The sequence below is a fragment of the Idiotropiscis lumnitzeri genome, chromosome 16 (genome assembly GCF_059441095.1).
Source record: "Idiotropiscis lumnitzeri isolate Australia: NSW breed Sydney's pygmy pipehorse chromosome 16, RoL_Ilum_1.0, whole genome shotgun sequence".
NCBI classification, from domain to species: domain Eukaryota; kingdom Metazoa; phylum Chordata; class Actinopteri; order Syngnathiformes; family Syngnathidae; genus Idiotropiscis; species Idiotropiscis lumnitzeri.
The window spans coordinates 10249348-10267418 of NC_142406.1; the positions used below are offsets into that span (position 1 = coordinate 10249348).

Below are 18071 nucleotides of genomic sequence, written 5' to 3' on the forward strand. Positions count from 1 at the left end.
AACACAAAACAAAGACTTTTTTCAATTTTATTAGTATATTGATGGGGTCACGGAATGTACCAGTAATTCAATTGAAAAGACAATCTATCAACATTCTGTTTTAGAAATAACATAACATACATGTTTTTTTTTTTTAATCAGACATTCAGAGGTGATGAGTTAGTAAAAAGTTTTCTTGTACAATCAACCTCAGCAGTCTCACAGGCAGTGTTGTGCATGTCATACAAATATCCAGAATGTCAATATAATACTTGACTGTGAGTGCAGTGGATGCTTTCAACAATTAATGCATAATGGAACTGGGGAGGAGGATGCAGTCTGTTCCCCTCCACGAGTTGGTTTCATGCAGTTAGCGGGGTGTTCAGGAGAGTTCAGTTCGGTCCAAAAGGGAAGCCTGGAGGTAGAGATGAAATTGATTATTACATTCCATGACGAAAAAAAACAAAGAAATGATGATGCATGATATGAGACTTTATTACTATGTAATAAGCATTGGTTTGACATAAATGCAAAATCTAATTTGAACAAACCTTCGCTATTCTCCAATTTGCACATCTGCGCAGTTATCTTTACTTTCCGAGGCGATTGCTAAATATTCTGCATTCCTGCAAAAAAAAAAAAAAAATCCCAGAATGTAATGACATGCAAAATTTCATATGCTGTTTTTCTAACCCTCAAACAAGAATTTAAATATTTTTTCACATTTATAAAATATACATACGTGACTTCTACCAAAGTAAAACGTACATTTGCTGACTTTCTAACCCTCGAATGAATAATATGATATACATACGCGGCTTCTCTTAACGCTTCCTCCCCGGCCGCTGCTATTTTCCTGTAGCAATATATCATCTCGATGAGGAGCCACACCTGCAGGCCGATGATGGACACGTACATCATGACTTCGGACATGATGGAGGCTGTACCTCTGGTGGCTGCGCACGGGGATGCGAGAAAGGTGACGTCACACAAATGCCAGACGCAACCTGACAAATTTTTCGGCGAATCTTGCACAATAAATTGTGTCGTACCTTTCGCCACCACGTTAAGATGAACCACTTTGCTGATCACGGTGAAGTTCTCGTAGTTGTCGTAGGTGAGGATGCGGTTGAAGAAGCAGCGGTATGTGCCCGAGTCATTGAAGGTGACGTTGAGAATATATATGGACGCGTCTTGGATGTCGGTGCTCCTCTTGCTCCCGTTCCAATCCAGACGGTCCATGAAGATTTCGTTTTCGATCGTGGGGCCCGTCTCGCTGTAGGTGTAGATCTGATGACATTGAGGCATTTTGTAACTCCACGTGGTGTTTTAAAAACCTAATTCTTGCTGTTTTATCATTGATCAAATCCAGGATTGTTTTTTCCCAGGCTTGAAAAAAAAGCTTTTGTGCACTAGTCGACCAGCAGTGGTGGGGAACCTACTAGATCTATAATTTTTAATGAGATCTAATAATCACCTGTACAAAGTCGACTTCTCCCCTAGCCTTGAAGTACCATTCAACAGTGGCAGTCGCTTTGACTTCACTCCTCAGCTTGCAGGAGATGCAGCCCAGTTTGAAGCCTCGGCCCGCCACCGCCTCTGTATCCGAGTCGACCTCAGCACACGCCCCATCGCACTGACGCACTGTTCGCGGCCCAACGAGACACATCCAACACATCTACCTTATGCTTGCTTACGACACAACATAAAGCCGAAAGAGAAACTTACCAAACAATGTGCAGGAGAGGAAAAGGAGCAGAATGTGAATTGTAGTCATGTCACAGTCAGGAGCTTTGTATTGGAATGAGGAGGCCTCAAAAAGTTAGAAAAGTACTTTTACGTGCTTTATCTACTTTTAATTTTATTTTACCTTTTGACTGTTATCAATCTATATTAATGCTTTACGGGAATGCCGCAGATTTTAAAAGGAGTAGGTCAACAAAGCAGCCTTGGTTCATAAATTAATCAACAAGCAGCTACGCATGCGTTGTAATGTGCAAAACAGGCCTCTATAAAAACCATAAAATGTGCTTGCAATATTCCAGCAGAACTGTTTTACTTATTTGGCTCAAGTCAACAGTTTCTAGTGGATTATCGCATATTGCAAGAAATGATTGCTGCTAGCAGACGATTTTCACCGTGCTTAAATGTAAAAATCGAATTTCAGTTCTTATTTTTTAAAATGAATTATAAGGAAGCAATTTATGTGAGGACTCACAGCGATCCCCTTCAGATTCTATTATCTTTTCCCTGAGGTTTTTAAGATGGGACACACAAAGACATCGCTGCACCTGCCTGGGAATACATGCACTTATCTCTAATGGTATCGCATAACAGACATTATACATGAATCGCTTTTTTGTAACATGCCACCAAGTGAGTCTACGTTAAAGGTGCATGCAAGCACGCAAGCCAATTAATAATCAAATCGTTACTCTTGTACAATCTCGGTAAACGAGCTCAAATAATAATCTCAAACTATTTCATCTGAATTTTATCGCCTACTGTCGTCAATTTAGCGGCCTCCTTCGCAAGAAATTGTGGTCCTCTCCCCACGATGGCAGCGGCTTGTTGAAAACGTGGAATTTCGGCTATCTAATGATTCCTTGTGTATCAAAAGAACCTTTGGTCGCGCTCGCATCGCGGGTTAACCCGCAAGAGCGCAATCAAATCCGTAAATCGCGAGGAAAAATAATTAGAGATGCGTCCTGTGCTTCGTGGGCTGTGTTTTTGCTGCGCCACAGCATCACGTCTGCCTCTCGGTTCACAGGATGCAACTGATGCAGTGCGGTAAAACGGCCCGTGCGCTTGTCACGGTGTAGCCCACCACTCTTTTATTTGTTTAGATATGTTAATGAAACATGTTGTGCGTTGCTTATTTTTTCGCATTATCCATTCAGCATTGAAGAAAGAATTATAATTTACAGAAAACAATGCTGCGAGAAAAATGTCGTACTGTCCCTTTAAGAAGTTTCTATTTGGGCGGGGTGGTCCAATGGTTGCTTCCTGTCAATCACTTTGTTGCCACCAAAATTAATAATAATGAAAATAATTTGTAATAATGATAGCAAACATTGCGTTGCAAATATGTTTCACTTAATTAATTGGTTCGTTTGAAAAAAAAAAAAAGGAATTCCAGAGTGCTCTTTCGTCAGCCAGTTCGCATTAGAATAAACAAAAAGGTTCTCCCAAACCGGAAGTAAATCATTACTATAAGCAGCTAGTCGTCCTATCAAACTCAAGGCGGGCGGGCCAGACTTGGCATCCCTTCCCAATTTATGTGGCCTATAAATGCCAGCCACTATTTTTTTTTACTTCTGTTCAAAATTTACCATAAAAATTATAGCTTTCGGTTCCAATTCTGGCACACATTTTAAAACATGCATGTTAGGTTAAAAAGACCCTAAATTAACCATAGCTATGAATGTTGAAGAATTGTTGTCTGCATGGCAACCAGTCCACCGTCTGCTGGGATAGTTTCCAGCAAGCAAGCCTTGTGAGGATAAGCGATATAGAAAATGGATGGATCATGGTTGGTTTTATTTTTATATCATAAGGAATTTGTTTTTGCATTTTATTCCCTTTACTGTACCCAAACGGGTAAATTTAAGTGGGTTTTCCCATGCGGAACAGCTCTGTGTGTTCACAGTCTTTAACAAATTAAAAAAAAAAAAAAACTTACATTGACAAGGCAAATCGCGCTTGCGTTTGATGAGTGTACTAATCTTTATTAATCTCCGGTTGTTAAAGGTTTGACTCATGCTAAGTGTTAGCAATTTACATAAAGTGCACATCCTCCTAATAATATCAATTTACCAAATGAAACTTTGGTTTGTTTTATAATTAGCAATGAGTTTGTTAAAGAAAGAGTGGGTTGGAATTTTGCTTGGCGGAGAGTCAAAAAATATCTCCAGTCGGTTTCACAGAGAGCAACAGTTTTGCAGACTGGAGGAGGCCCAGCACATCTCTCGGGAGCTCTTCAGAGAGCACAGTGGTGGTGGCGGGGGGGATACTGTGTAGTCTCAAGTGTGGTACAGACATCAAAGATGAACCACAGGATGATAGTGATCAGAATGTAATAGTTCCGTTTCTTCTTCAATGAAGACGTGTCCACTGAGCTGTTTGGTAAAGCCCAAACCCACAGCGCCGGTGGTGTGTTGCACCAGTTAACCACGGATGCAACGGCCCGGTCTTTGCCAGACATCTTCAACTATTTGAAAGTGTCCTGTGCTTGTATTCTTTGTGGGAGCCATCTTTCCAACTCCAAAGGATGCTTTCCTCATGACTTCTTTATATTCTCTCAAGCGCTCCATTTTGTACCCAAAGAAGTCTGACCACCCAATGCCGGATATTGGAGACCCCCTTTCTGACTGTAATGAAGTTTGTCACAGCTTGTTCAAGTCAAGATTTTTTTTTTTCAGAGTCCGAGAGGCTCCCACAGTATTGCGTATTAGCTTATATAAATATACAGTAAGTCTACATACTTGTTATATGACTTTAAACAATGGCTCATTAATGCATAATGGGTTTCTCATACAAGTGCGGCTTCGCTTGTATGCGTTGCAAACAATTTTTATAGTGCTGGCACCATGCTCCCTCTGTGCTTCATGTTTGAGGTCTATAATCAAGGAAAGAAAGAGATCAAACAGAAGACTTGAGATGAAGATGTCTTTTCTCCCCTGCAAGTTGTCATGCAGTTGAAAGAGTGTAGGAGGGAGGTTTGGAGTCCAAAATAGAAGCCTGGAAATAAAAACAGAATGTTATTAGATAAAATATATTTACATATATATATATAATTGAAAAAAATATTTTTCTTTCCCTGTGTTCAAAATGCTACTAAACAATAAATTAATATATACACATTCATTTATTTAAATTAATTAATGTGTTGTTTTTTAGCACATGTATTTGAAAATTGAAAATGCCATGTAAGATCTTTGCAATCATGGAAATCAGCAAATTTCCTCACTTCAAAAATTAGGTCAAGCATGATGGCGCAAAACTTGATATGAAATTAAATGTGTTATTATAATTGAGATTGTTTTGAACGTACCTTGGTTATTCTCCCACCTGCGCCCCTGCACAGTTGTCTTTACTTTCTGAGGCTATCGCTAAATATTCCGCATTCCTGGAAGGGGAAAAAAAATATTTATCATTACAGTGCAGTATAATTTGTTAAACCTGCGCAATTCTTATTTCTGCTAAACTTCGACCAAAGTAAAATGCACAATTGCTGACTTTCTAACCCTCGAATGAATATATGATATACATACGCGGCTTCTCTTAACGCTTCCTCCCCGGCCGCTGCTATTTTCCTGTAGCAATATATCATCTCGATGAGGAGCCACACCTGCAGGCCGATGATGGACACGTACATCATGACTTCGGACACGATGGAGGCTGTACCTCTGGTGGCTGCGCGCACGAGAAAGGTGACGTGTAAATGCTTCCATCTCAAACGCACAGTTACGTGTCATACCTTTTTCCACCACTGTGAGGTAGACCACTTTGCTGACAACGGTGGTGTACTCGTAGTTTTCGTAACTGAGGATGCGGTTGAAGAAGCAGCGGTATGTGCCTGAGTCATTGGCGGTGACGTTGAGAATATATATGGACGCGTCTTGGATGTCGTTGCTCCTCTTGCTCCCGTTCCAATCCAGGCGGTCCAGGAAGTGTTCGTTTTCGATGGTGGGGCCCGTCTCACTGTAGGTGTAGATCTGATGACACGGCGACATTTGGAATCAATGTTTTACCATCATGGGCTGACTTTGTCTTGGGCTTAAATACTCCCATCAGGCGTTTTATTTTTTACTTTTCCACAGAATCAAACATGAGCAATTAGTTTTTTACAGTCACTGATTAAAATTGTATTTTAGACAATTTAAAAAGGACATATTATGAGAATTAAAAAAAAAAATCTGAATTCAAACAATTAATTAAAACACACAACAGGACGCATTATCTAAAACCAAAATGTTGGCGTCTCCAGCATGTTATGAAAAAGCAAATAGAGGACAGCGCACAAGGTCAACATACCCTGCTGTGTATCAGAGATATTGACATCCGGGCACCATCATATATCTTACCTCATGCATGCAAGCGCAAACACAAATATTGCAAGCCTCTCTGAGTAAATACATCTGAACAACGACAGGCGTTCCCTCACCTGCATAAAGTCGACTTCTCCTTTGGGCTTGAAGTACCATTCGACGGTGGCGCTGGCTTTGACCTCGCTCCTCTTCTTGCAGGAGATGCAGCCCAGTTTGAAGCCTCGGCCCACCACCGCTTCTGTGTCCGAGTCGGGCTCTGCGCACGCCCCATCACATCGGAGCACTGTTCGCAGAACGAACAAACACCAAATATTTCTAAATTACGTTTTTTTAAGGCTTTACGGCAAAATATGAAGCTCGGGAAAAACTCACCAAACAATGTGCAGGAGAGGAAAAGGACAAGTATGTGAATAGGAGTCATGTCACAGATGTGGCTTTATATCTTGATATTGGAACAAGGGATCTCAAAAAGTTATTTTACACGCCTATGATAATATTAATAATGCTCTTTAGTTTTATTAAGAATACTGCAGTTTTTTTTTAAAAAAAAAGGATAGTTCAATAAAATGCATCTAGCAGCTTCCCATGCATTGTAATGTGCAAAATATATCCTCCTACAGGCCTCTCTGAGTGAATATACAATTGTACTTCTTTGGCTCGGGTCAACTGATTCCTGTTGATTAGAGTATTTAATGCGACAAATTATTGCTGCAGGATAAGAGCTGCGCTGAACTTTACACGTTTGCTTTAACAAAAAAGAAGCACGTGCACCATTCCTATTCTTGTGATGACTCACAGTGCCCTGGTCGGTATTTCACCTTGAGATTCTACAACCTTTTCCCTGAGGTTATTAAAATAAGATTTGACATCATTACACCAGCCTGGAAATAGATGCACTCATCTTTAATGTTGTCAAATGACAGACATTAAAATATTTGTATGAGCATGTACATGCCACCAATTTAACTATGCATTACGTGTATGCAAATAATACCACTTTAAAAGATATACAGGCTAATGATATTCATTTAAATCTGATCGCCTACTAACGTCAATTTAAAAGTCTCCTCCGGGGTAAAACGTGACGTACGTCCTTTCCCACGACGCAAAAAGTCGAATTTCAGCTATCTAATAAACCCTTGCGCGTAAGAAAGAATCCCCGGCAGTGTTGGCATTGCAGATCATCCTGCAGGCGCGCAACCAAATCCATCATCCACCGGAGGAAACAAAAAGCCCCAACAGATGCGTCCTTGGTGCGATCACAGTGCCTTATGCTGCGCCACAGCAGCACCTCTGCTTCGCTGTTGATGCTGCAGATGTACTGCGGTAAAACGACCGATGCACGCCAATGACAGCAGCTGCTTGTATTCTGCCACTCATTCTTTTCATTTGCCTCGCTTCATTTAAAACGTCTACTATCTCATTTTTGTGCCTTTAATCCATTCAATATCAGCAAGAAATAGGCTAGTTGTCGAAACAGTGCAGGGATATTAAGGTCTACTGGCCCTTTAAGAACCTTCTTGCTGGTGACCCAATGCTCCATCCCCTGTCATTCTCTAATGTCATATGTCGCTAATGTTGGCCTTATTTTATTCTTATGTATCATGCCTAGTTTATCCTGGAAATATGGAACTCCAGCATAGCGAACAATACAATACCAATCACGTAATTTTTTTTTTTAATACAAGCAGAGCTGCAATCTTAAAATAAATTGCACTGCGATGTCTCTTTAAAAACTTTCCAGCAGGTCTGCTTGGTGACTCAATGGCGCCATCTCCTGTCAGCATTTAAAGATTACATATGACATATTACTTTTATTATCGCAAAAACAATTGAAAATAACCCCAGTGTTTTCAAATTATTCACATTTTAGGTTGGTTCTCGTGGAAGAAAAGAGAATTAAGAAATGTCCACGTTTTGTAATAACGTTGGGGAATGTGGAGCTCTTCCGCCAGTCAGTTAGCATCGCCGTCGTAAACAACACCAGGGAGCTGCAGTTCACTCTTGCCTGCTTCGTAATATTAATTATATGTAACAATATAAAATATACTTTACACACTATATCCCGGAATGATAAGTCAACTGGGCATGCCAGAAGACGCGACGTTATCCAAATAAAAAAAAGCGTAGCGCAAAGATTTCGCGCAAGGTAAGGGAAAAATAACTCCTAGCTAACTGGCGTCACTTGCTAGCGTTGATGCTAATTAGGACGTTTATTTTAGACGAAGCATCACGCCACGGCACATGCTGTGGACCAGAAAATGATTTTGTGCTTATAGATTGATCCTATTAATTAATAACGAACAGAGTTGATCATGCTGCAGTGCTTTATGCAATGCTATCAGTTAGCTCAATGTGCTAGTGGTGTTTGTTATAAAATGTGCAGACATACAATCACAATATTGTTTACTTGTTATGCTTATTTGTTTAAACACACACACACAGAATATATTTTTTTCCCAATACGGGTCTCACTTTAAGGCAAATATTAATTTAGAATATTGGAAGGGTCAGAACGCAAAAGTTGGCCCTGTAAAGGGAGTTTATTTTTAATTTTTTTAAATTTGATTACATGGGTGCACAGTGTACATCTTTAAGAGGAATCAAGGATGTTTGGATTGGCATGAAAGTGTCTTAGGGTAATTTCCTAAATATATAGCACCCACATAGTATTTTAAATGCTGCAAAATTTGGTCATTGATTTGAACATTTTACATAGTCCATATGAAACTTTGGCAAAATGTACAGGAATGAGAGTCAATGTTACATTTTAGCATCTTTTTGCTGAGTTGAACCTCTGAAGTAAAGTCAAGTCGGCCGTGAAAATGTTGTAAAAAAAAAAGGAATTATTAACTTTGATAACCACACTGAGTATCTCGAACAAATCTGACCTTCCGCTTCTGTCAATAGTATCGTGTGACTATGGATCCCAGCTCCAGCGCCTCTGCTGTTCCAGCAGCTTTGACAGTGCAGGTGTGTTTCCCATCTGCACGTGCTGCTGTCCTGGACAACCTGAATCACCAGCGAGAGGAGGGGCGGCTGTGTGACCTATCTATCCACGTGCAAGGCAAAGTGTTCAAGGCCCACCGCTGTGTGCTCGCTGCATCCTCGCCTTATTTCCATGACCAGGTGGGTCTCATGATGTCCCAGAAAGAGAGAACACTGTTATTGTTGGTGATATATTGTATCATGTATTTTGTTTGTCCTTAGGTGTTACTGAAGAATGTGACAACAGTTTCCCTCCCGTCAGTCATGGACCCAGTGGCGTTTGAGAGCGTGCTAAGTTCCGCGTACACAGGCCAGCTGAGCATCGTCCACGATGACATCGTCAACTACGTCACGGTGGCCAGTTTCCTCCAGATGTGGCACATCGTTGACAAATGCACAGAGATCCTAAAAAGACCCCGGCCCTCGGCAGGAGTAACCCCGCCGGACGCCTCTGGACTTCAAGCCGGCAGCGCATCCAGACAGCAGTCACCGAGCAGCACTGACTGTTTATATCTAGAGAGAGAGGGGAGAAGGAAAGACGCAAAACCTGACGCCTTGCCGCCTTTAGCTACTTGGAGGCGACCGCAGCAGTTTTCAAGATGGGGCAGCTCACGGCCCGCCTCAGCGCAGCACTTGGCCGACTCCCAACTGGATTCCCTCCCATACGCAGAGAGCAATTACACCTGCCGCGAAGAGACCTGCGACGGCAAAAGTGGCCACTTCGGCCACAGTATTCCGAGCGCAGAGCTATTGAAGCTGAAGCTCAGGTGTCAGCCTCGAGCAGCTCTCCCGAGTGTTGACAGGCAGAACGGAAAGAACACCGGCGGTGAGGGCGGCGAAACACCACAGAGGAAGAAGAATGAGAAACGAGAGCTCGAGCCTGATGAAGGAATCGGGGAAGAGGCAGTGGAGAAAAGGGAAGGATTTGCACAAGCGGGTCATTGCGGTAAGATTATTAACACGACGCATTTTTCTTTTTAAGCATACCTCATATGGCCAAATTTATTTTATTTATTATTAGTTATTATTCTTCTATATCTTTTCCCGTTATTAAGATCATCATTTTCACAATTTCTTTATAAATAAACCTAATTCATTTATATTTGAGAGAGTAAAATAAGCATTTTAAGTTTTAAAAAATGCGTTATTCAGATAATTGCTTTTGCTAACCTATTTAATAGGCTGATAAATTACAAAAAATATCAAATGAATAAAATTAATGTTTCATCCCTTAACACTCACAAAAATAAAGTGAATTACTTTTGATTGTTGACTCTTACTTAAATATTATCATAAATTTAAAAAAAAAAAAACATTTTCACAGCAGGTGGTGACAGTGGATTTTCTAACATTAGTTCCTCATTTCTCCAGGAGATTTGCAGCCCATGTTAGTCGAAAATGAAGAGTCAAGACGAGCCACGCTGAAGGTGAATTTAGTGGACGTACGAGATAAAGCGCACATGTTGTCCGGCGTCCCGCCTTGCCAGAAAGCCGAAAGCCCTTTGGCAGAACCCTGTGCCGTTTTAGCCCGAGCGCAGTGGCAAGCAGCTCCCTGGTCTCAAGAGTCCAGACCACAGGTAGCGGAGGTGGTCGGTAAAGCTGAGGAAGGTTTTCAATGTCTCACAGAGGGCAAATTTAACTCGGAGACATATGACGAGATCGAAGATGGGACGGGTCAGGTTTCGCAAAGGCCTCTGGTGCCAGCGTCACCTGACTTCGCCTTGGCTGCCTCGGAGGGGAGCTGGCCCTCCACCAGCATGGTCCCGAGCAGCCCGTCGTTAACCCTCACGTCCGGTCGCCATTTGCCCCCGCCGTCCGCCAGCCTGCCGACACCGTCGTCGCCCCCGACGCCGTCGTCGTCATCCTCTGTGAGCATGGCCAGCGCCCCCTACTCGGGCAAGGTCCACTTCTGCCACTGCGGTAAAGCCTTCACGCTGAAGAGCATGCGCGATCGCCACGTGAAGATGCAGCATCTCAACCTGCGGCCGTTCGGCTGCCCCGTCTGCAACAAGTCCTTCAAGATGAAACATCATCTCACCAAGCACTTGAAGACCCACGGTGGGCTGCGGCCGTACGAGTGCGGCGTGTGCGGGAAGAAGGTCATCTGGCGAGACAGCTTCTTGAGGCACCAAGCCAGATGCGAGAGGATCGCTTCCTCCGATAATAACGCGGGCCCAGCTCGGGCCGACATGGACGACGGCTACAGTTACGCCTTTGACGGCGGGGACGCTTTCCTCTCGATGGGAGGACAAGTGAAAGTGGAGGAGGTGGATTTCCACGGGGAAATGGAGGATGGGATGAGTGGGTTGCTGGGAAGTGTGTCCGGGATTGTGGACGAACTAAGAACTCAACATTTGGACACTGGTGGTCATGTTTACAAACAGGAGGCGGGAGAGAGCTTTGGTGAAACAAAGTAGTATTAAACTACATACATGATTCTCTTTTGATTCACGCAACTCATGAGCAGCTTTTTTTGACGCAGCTCACAGACGTTTTAATGTCTTGCATTTTGGGAAAAACATTTGGGATTGATGCGCTTAGGTACATTGATAACAAGCACTCTCGTTTCTGTTACAATTGTTCATTCTTTTAAACGTATATTTGCACATATTTGCTGCCTTCCACTTGCATTGGAACATGAAAAATTGACAAAGCCAATACAATATAAATGTTTTTTTTATCCTATACTGTATTGCACTATGTGAAGGAAAAATATGTAGTTAAGGTGTTTTGTTTTTTTTAAATTTTACTACTTAATGAAAATGGTGATTGCTAACCATTATTTATGCGACTGAAACATCCTTTTACGGTGGTACGAAATGTTCAGTCACAGGACACCTTCCCACTATCGATCCAATATGACAGTGGTATCAAATACAAAAAGAGTACTGTAATTGGCTTTTCTCGTCTTGCTAAATAAGATAATATTTCATTTTTTTTTTTACCACAAGTTTGAATTTGTTTTTCTATGGGCTGTCATTAGATTGTACCTCATGTGCCCGTTGAGTGTTAAAAAAATGCTCATCACCTTTCAGTATCATCCTCTATTCATTGTAGCGTTATCCTTGACTGTGCCTTTGCATTAAATTTGTCAGTGTAACGTATTGTGCGTTTGTATCTTTTGATACTCCATAAGAATTACCGGAAGAAATTCGACACTGGGAACATGATAGCTTTATGTTATCTAGGCTATTATATTCTATTTGTTGAATACAGACGTATTGAGTTAAAGTACATTTTTCATTGCTGAATTATTTTTACTCTGAAAGAACCGTTTGGCAAGGAGTGACTAAAAATGTGTAATAGTATTTGTGTTCAGATATCAAAAATGTTATTATTGAGAATGGTGAACATTTATTACTGACAATATTTTGTCTAGTCAGAACATAAAAATATATACAATGTGTGTAATGTGTTTTGAGGAGGATAAATAGTACCCTAATACGCGTATGTTTTATAAAAACTTAAGCGTACTGACAATTAAATAGTTTGTAAAGGATTGTTCTCAGCTTATTAAAATATAGTAATATTAGTCATTTGCAACCTGGGTGATTTTTATATATTTATTATTATAGATAATATATGATATGTCATCGTGAGTGGCGTGTGACGTCATTGGTCAAAATCACTGCGCGTGCCACACCTGCGAAAGTTTGGGTGCATAGTCGTGCGCTGTTGAAGGTAAGCGACTTTTAACAATTTTAGAAGTATTATTTTTGCTAAATTTTGCCTCTACCACAGACGCGTATCATTTGTGTTACCCATGCAACTGGGAGAAATTAAAGGAAACAGGTGAGTTCATTCGTTTGTTTTGGCATGCTAACTGTTAGCCGCTAATTCGTTTTATGATGGAATGGGTCTCGGAGATCATTGGGGGTAAATAACAATATTTGTCCGGAGGTAGTTTTATTTGCCTTTCCCTAAATGCTTTTGAATTATTGTTCTTAAGCTGTTGCTTATTTGGTTAGTTGAAGCAACAGGTGTTCGACCTAGTATTTTGCATTGACTTCTGGTGCAGTGCTTGTGAAATAATTATGGCGTATTCTCAATATTACTTTGAATGTATGCACATTTAACATTTGGTCCTGTTTCATGCAGACTTGATTCCAATTCCGATATCGAGGGAGTTGATGGTGAGCTACACCAGAATTCATCCTGAAGAACCTCAAACTACTGCAGTTGTCCTACAGAACGGTAGGAGGCGCTGTAGCCTTCTCTCCCTTAATACATTCGACTAAACTGCTTACACTAATATCACGTTTATATTAACAGTAAAAACATTTCTGGGGTCAATACACTCACATTTTGCATTATCATTTTTGTGCCTGTTAGAAACATTTTTTCTTCCACCATGGGCTGTAAAATAAACAGGTTTTACATATTCTATTGCAGACAATAAAGAATCCTCTGTTATATAATTATTTTTTTCACATGTTGCTCAACCATTTGTGTTCTAATATCCATTATTTATATATTGGTTAGCATTATTGGAATTTAAGGAAAAGTGTTGGGGTCTTAAGTAAATGAAAGTATTAATTTAAAAACGACAGACAATTATAAGACTTTTAGGCTATTTATTGAGTATGTTTATAAGCAAAAGCGTGAACTAAAGTCATGTTAATATTTCAGGTAGGCTGCACATTTAAACCTTCATAAATACGATGACAAAATCAAAAAGTGTTACTTTCTAATAGTGTAATGCCAACACGCGTCCTTTTCTTCAGCGTTGACTCATTAAAATGCGCATGCAGAACACACGGAAGTGATAACATTCAGAACAAAGACTAAATCAAATTACACGTCCCTCTAAACACATTTTTTTTCACCTAAAACCTTCAAACTACCTTCAAAAGGACCATCAGATCAACAAACCTTTCTTTTTTCCCCCCGCAAACCACGCAAAACGTTACGTCTTCAAATATAATCAGCTAATAGTATTCATACTACCAACTCATTTGGGGGGCTGCGATTAGCGTGCAACAGTGCAATTAAAAAGGGCATCACTAGATCACACTTCTGACTATACTGTACATAAATTAATGATTGAGGTCTAACAGTTACAATTCTGCTTACATTTAAAGAGTATTTTAACTGAAACACATCGTTTGAGTGTTTTTTAATAGAAAGCTGTGAGGCACACAGAGGATCTCTTGTTTAAAAAAAAAAAAAAAAAAGGGCAGACGACACAAGACGCATATAGAAAAACATCGACAAACATTAGCACCATCAGACTATGATAATCAACAGGGGGATTTTTACAGTGAGCTATACACTGAAAGCTCGACCAGACTTTTTAAAGACCCGAACAGCTATATAAGGACTTGGACAAGATCGTCTCCATCCGTGGAGAGTGGACACAGAAATCCTGTGTTAGTGTGTTAACACACAATAGTTGTTTGGTTGTGAGTCTGCCGCATCCTGATATGTTGTTCCCCCGTCATGCTGCGCCATCTGCTTTCACTTCTTGCTTTGGGCCTCAGAGGAGAGCTCAGAAGATGGTGCTCCAGCGTTTGGGGGGTGGACGGGACTTGGTGTCTCCCTGTGGACGGGAACGAGTAAAGCTGACTTTTTACCATCAAAGATTGGATGTAAAGAACCCACTTGTGGTGATTTAAAGACCCTGTAATGTGACTTCAGAGATTATTACCGCCTGAAGATAATTGGTGAAATTGTGAAAAGACAAGGTTAACTATCGCTGCAGTCTCATAAAATATGCCGGCGTCGTTTGAATTCCCAAGCAAGGATGTAACGCTGCAACTTCTCAACTCAGTGAGATATATTCTCTTCGTCTTTATCATGATTTTGAAGTTTCATTTTACTTGCAGAATTTATTTACTTATATCATTCCGAAAACTTTGATTTTCACTTTACAGGGACTTTAAATGTCCGGTCAAACACATGCTGAGAGCAATGAAATTTAGATGTGATTGTCATAATTGTTCACATTTAGTGGGATTCATCCAAATGGAGCAAAAGAAGTATGTGGCATTATACATTAGAATGATGAATATGTAAAAAAAAAAAAAAAATATGAGTTAATAATGATGACATGATACTGTGACTCGCCAGCCAAATTGAGGGATCATATTTAGCAATCTGCTACTCACTTATTTCGGATGAGCGTGTCACTGGCGTAAACACAGATTGGAAAGCTTTCATGAGGTTCTTCACTTTTTAAAGATGTCTCAGGCGGATTAAAAAGGGGGTTGCCAAGGAGGTGGAGTGCTGCTCACCAGGTTGAAGAGTCTGGACAGTGTGCTTTGCTCCCTGCGTCGTCTGACTGGTGACTTTGTGCTCTCTGCACGTGGTGACGAAGCCTAGAAAAAGATGCCGCGTGAGCTCACCGAGATCTTTGACATAATCCCTACACACAAGTATACATTTTTTTTTTTAGAGCGTCTTCTCATATCTTGTTATATGCGTCTTCTTTTATAATTTTGTTATTGAGGAGATTCTTTTCGACAGATGTAGTGCTTTTCTTGGTGCCGCGTTGAGGAGTAATGCTTTGCTGCCACCTTGTGGCATCAATAGGCATATATTTTCACTATTTATGGCAGGCCTCAGTTCTTGTAATCCCCAAATGGGGATGATAAAGGTTAATTATAAACCTCATTGCTGAGGATTTTTGGATTTGTATATAAATAGACGCGAAGGAGTTGGAAAAAAAAAAACCCATCAATGGTGTACTGAGACTCTTTACATGAATTTATGTCCCGTAGCATGATGTGAAAAATTCCAAATGACAACTCATTTGGGTCTTAAGATGTGTTTGTGTCTGAAATGTTCCTATGAAGGGTTAACACACAGTGAGACCACCGCAACCTACAAGGAGAAAGAAAATGAGTGACAAGCGGAGGGTGTCTGTTGTGTGACGTGACCAAAGCGAAGGAAGGGAGTCAGTCGGTGTCACATCACAAGTACAAGATGACATCTGACATGCGAGAGGATACAAACAGGATGCAGATGGATGGATGAGTCCTCTGAACGTGAGAGAGAGGTGAAATTATAGAGATGACGACAAGTTGTAGGCCAGCCAATCCTAAAAGAAAACGTTTAGTGGTTGGGATTCTTAGAGTTTGAAAGTCAGCCCGAAGCAGAGTGTCGCTCTGGGTTGGAAGAAAATAAGGGGAAATTGCATTCTGTGTGGAATATAAAACATTGCAAATAATGCTTTAAATACAATTTTATAGTGCAATAATTCAGATATGTGATATGGAGGAAAGCAGTTAGTTGGCCAAAAGTGCTTGGATGTTAGCACTATTGTACAAACAAAACATGCATTTTAAAAACATAAAAATTGCACGCACACGCAAAGAAAAAAAAAAATACTTTATTTTCACATACCAAGCCAAAGATTTCCCTCCACTGCAAAAAGAAAACAATATTATGAGGAGATGGCGATTTGTAAAAATTCTCTGTCGCTCCCATTCACTAGGATTAGTTTCAAAACAAAGCATGAGTGAGTTCTTCTGCCCTTTTTTGGGTGCCCTGAAAAGGTAAAGCTAACAAAATACCGTATATCTGAGATTATAATTTAAACGCAGCACATATTTACATATTTCACTCACCTTTGATTTAGGACGGGGCGAGGAAACCTGAGAAGAGACCAGAAAGAGCAGAGTAACTAACTGCCGCTATATATATATATATATATATATATATCTCGAAATAAAATAAACGTACAATGCTGCGGAAGAACTGGACCACAGCATTTTCATTGGTCCTGCGGCGGGCAGAGGACTGCTGGGGTGATGTAGCCAGGTGACCCCGGAACGACCCCTAAAGCAACAGGACCGCTATTATGTGAGCTAAGGGACAAGAATCTTTATGCAGAACAGATCGCATTCCGAACATCAAATAACGTGACAATATGATCGCAAACTCCGTTTGACTAAGGCATATTTGCCTCATAGAATGAGTTCTCCGTTTTGAAGTATGCGCTATAAATACCTAAACTTGGATTGGATTGAATTAAATTCATCCAAATTGAACTCTTTGTAAAGGCAATTTCTGATGCAGCTCTTGTGCAAGAATTTAAATTGATTGTGCATGTGCAAAACTAAAAGTGGGTTTGCGTGCATTAAATAAGTCAGTAATTGAAATTAATTACTGCTTGTTTAAAGCTGGCGTTATGTCATTAAAATATCTGCGCTCTTTTAAAATGAATTGCCGCCCACCTTGCTCCTTTTCTTTTTGTCCCCTCCAAAAATCTTGCTAAAAGAATCCATGAGTCCCGGGTTCTTCTTCTTCCTTCCAAGCCCTGAGGTGCTCGCCGTCGCCATGCAAGTTGCCCGGGTGGGGTTCTTCTTCTCCAAACCTCTCGATAGCCCTCTAAGGTCCAAAGACTATGGCGCTCTGCTCGTTTGCTTGCTTCTCTTCCGATGCTCTTGAAGGTGTCGCCCAACCAGTCCAGTGGCACCATGGGACATTGGACATTGGGGAGGGTGAGGTCCATGACTGGCGTGGGTCCAAGCATTCTTTGGAGCAACAGTGGCTGTGTCAGTCGCTGCCGCCCTCCGTATGGGTTGGGCCATTGTTCCTCTCCCATCTGTCTTGGGCCGTCGTTGGGGTCAACAAGACGCATCTAATCGGCCTCAGTTGTCTTATTAGTGAACTGGATTGGCTTTGCGTTCGGGCTCATGCAACACAGCCATTCATCAGTTTTCAAACCATTGTCCTCACCAGGGTCGCGGGTGAGCTACAGCCTATGCCGGCTGACTTTGATCGAGAGGCGTGGTACACCCTGGACTGGTCGCCAACCAATCTCAGGACGTGGAGAGACAAATTCACATTCACGACGATGAGGATAGCATTCATGCCCGTTTTTGGGATGTGAGAGGAAGCCCGGAGCGGAGATTTGAACTGTTAGGCAGGTGCGCTAACCAAGGGGGGTGGGCAAAGTTGTGTGATCAAAGGTCTCATAAACGGATCGATTAGGTGACGTGTGACCAACGTGGAAGGGCGTGTTCTAAAAATAGCTCTAGTTTTTATGATTTTTTTTTATTTTTCGAAAATGCTTCGATTTAGTGAAGCTACTAATATTTTCAGCATGAA

At 41.1% G+C, this 18071-nt stretch overlaps 4 protein-coding genes across 8 annotated transcripts; 1 reads left to right on the forward strand and 3 right to left on the reverse strand.

Moving 5' to 3' along the window:
• Nucleotides 1–13: 13 nt before the first annotated feature.
• Nucleotides 14–2144, reverse strand: LOC148321340 (sodium channel regulatory subunit beta-1-like). Its single transcript, XM_088318454.1, has 6 exons — nt 1708–2144; nt 1457–1623; nt 1032–1269; nt 794–935; nt 531–605; nt 14–394 (listed from the first exon to the last, which is right to left on the reverse strand). Exons 1-5 carry the CDS (start codon nt 1754–1756, stop codon nt 536–538), a joined length of 666 nt encoding a protein of 221 aa, XP_088174580.1. The 5' UTR covers nt 1757–2144; the 3' UTR covers nt 14–394; nt 531–535.
• A 1354-nt stretch (nt 2145–3498) lies between these two features.
• Nucleotides 3499–7546, reverse strand: LOC148321341 (sodium channel regulatory subunit beta-1-like). The gene is made up of 6 exons (XM_088318455.1): nt 6402–7546; nt 6146–6312; nt 5459–5696; nt 5253–5394; nt 5033–5107; nt 3499–4719 (listed from the first exon to the last, which is right to left on the reverse strand). The coding sequence occupies exons 1-5, from the start codon at nt 6448–6450 to the stop codon at nt 5038–5040; spliced, it is 666 nt and encodes a 221-aa protein (XP_088174581.1). The 5' UTR covers nt 6451–7546; the 3' UTR covers nt 3499–4719; nt 5033–5037.
• zbtb22a (zinc finger and BTB domain containing 22a) lies at nt 5285–12117 on the forward strand. 2 transcript variants are annotated; one of them, XM_088318448.1, is made up of 5 exons: nt 5285–5411; nt 6228–8178; nt 8940–9158; nt 9240–9963; nt 10389–12117. In XM_088318448.1, exons 3-5 carry the CDS (start codon nt 8952–8954, stop codon nt 11432–11434), a joined length of 1977 nt encoding a protein of 658 aa, XP_088174574.1. In that variant the 5' UTR covers nt 5285–5411; nt 6228–8178; nt 8940–8951; the 3' UTR covers nt 11435–12117. The 2 variants fall into 2 exon arrangements, with proteins under 2 accessions (XP_088174574.1, XP_088174575.1); XM_088318449.1 differs by lacking the exon at nt 5285–5411 and having other exon boundaries at nt 5430–8178.
• A 1460-nt stretch (nt 12118–13577) lies between these two features.
• On the reverse strand, nt 13578–17602 carry LOC148321343 (uncharacterized). 4 transcript variants are annotated; one of them, XM_088278708.1, is made up of 7 exons: nt 17195–17602; nt 16701–16796; nt 16586–16612; nt 16362–16382; nt 15251–15334; nt 15125–15145; nt 13578–14556 (listed from the first exon to the last, which is right to left on the reverse strand). In XM_088278708.1, exons 1-7 carry the CDS (start codon nt 17599–17601, stop codon nt 14475–14477), a joined length of 738 nt encoding a protein of 245 aa, XP_088134834.1. In that variant the 5' UTR covers nt 17602; the 3' UTR covers nt 13578–14474. The 4 variants fall into 4 exon arrangements, with proteins under 4 accessions (XP_088134834.1, XP_088134835.1, XP_088134836.1 ...); XM_088278709.1 differs by lacking the exon at nt 16362–16382; XM_088278710.1 differs by lacking the exon at nt 15125–15145 and having other exon boundaries at nt 17195–17429.
• Between the last annotated feature and the right edge of the window lie 469 nt (nt 17603–18071).

Coding starts and splice junctions, on each gene's coding strand:
- LOC148321343 (XM_088278708.1), bottom strand. CDS start 17,601: ATGCGTCTTGTTGACCCCAACGACGGCCCAAGACAGATGGGAGAGGAA. Junction 16,797..17,194: donor ACAAAAAGAAAAGGAGCAAG/GTGGGCGGCAAT, acceptor CTGTTGCTTTAG/GGGTCGTTCCGGGGTCACCT. Junction 14,557..15,124: donor GACACGCTCATCCGAAATAA/GTGAGTAGCAGA, acceptor TCCCGTCCACAG/GGAGACACCAAGTCCCGTCC.
- LOC148321340 (XM_088318454.1), bottom strand. CDS start 1,756: ATGACTACAATTCACATTCTGCTCCTTTTCCTCTCCTGCACATTGTTT. Junction 1,624..1,707: donor CCTCTCCTGCACATTGTTTG/GTAAGTTTCTCT, acceptor GGCCGCGAACAG/TGCGTCAGTGCGATGGGGCG. Junction 936..1,031: donor TCTTAACGTGGTGGCGAAAG/GTACGACACAAT, acceptor CCCCGTGCGCAG/CCACCAGAGGTACAGCCTCC.
- LOC148321341 (XM_088318455.1), bottom strand. CDS start 6,450: ATGACTCCTATTCACATACTTGTCCTTTTCCTCTCCTGCACATTGTTT. Junction 5,395..5,458: donor CCTCACAGTGGTGGAAAAAG/GTATGACACGTA, acceptor TCGTGCGCGCAG/CCACCAGAGGTACAGCCTCC. Junction 5,108..5,252: donor GAAGCGTTAAGAGAAGCCGC/GTATGTATATCA, acceptor TTCCCCTTCCAG/GAATGCGGAATATTTAGCGA.
- zbtb22a (XM_088318448.1), top strand. CDS start 8,952: ATGGATCCCAGCTCCAGCGCCTCTGCTGTTCCAGCAGCTTTGACAGTG. Junction 9,159..9,239: donor CGCCTTATTTCCATGACCAG/GTGGGTCTCATG, acceptor GTTTGTCCTTAG/GTGTTACTGAAGAATGTGAC. Junction 9,964..10,388: donor TGCACAAGCGGGTCATTGCG/GTAAGATTATTA, acceptor TCATTTCTCCAG/GAGATTTGCAGCCCATGTTA.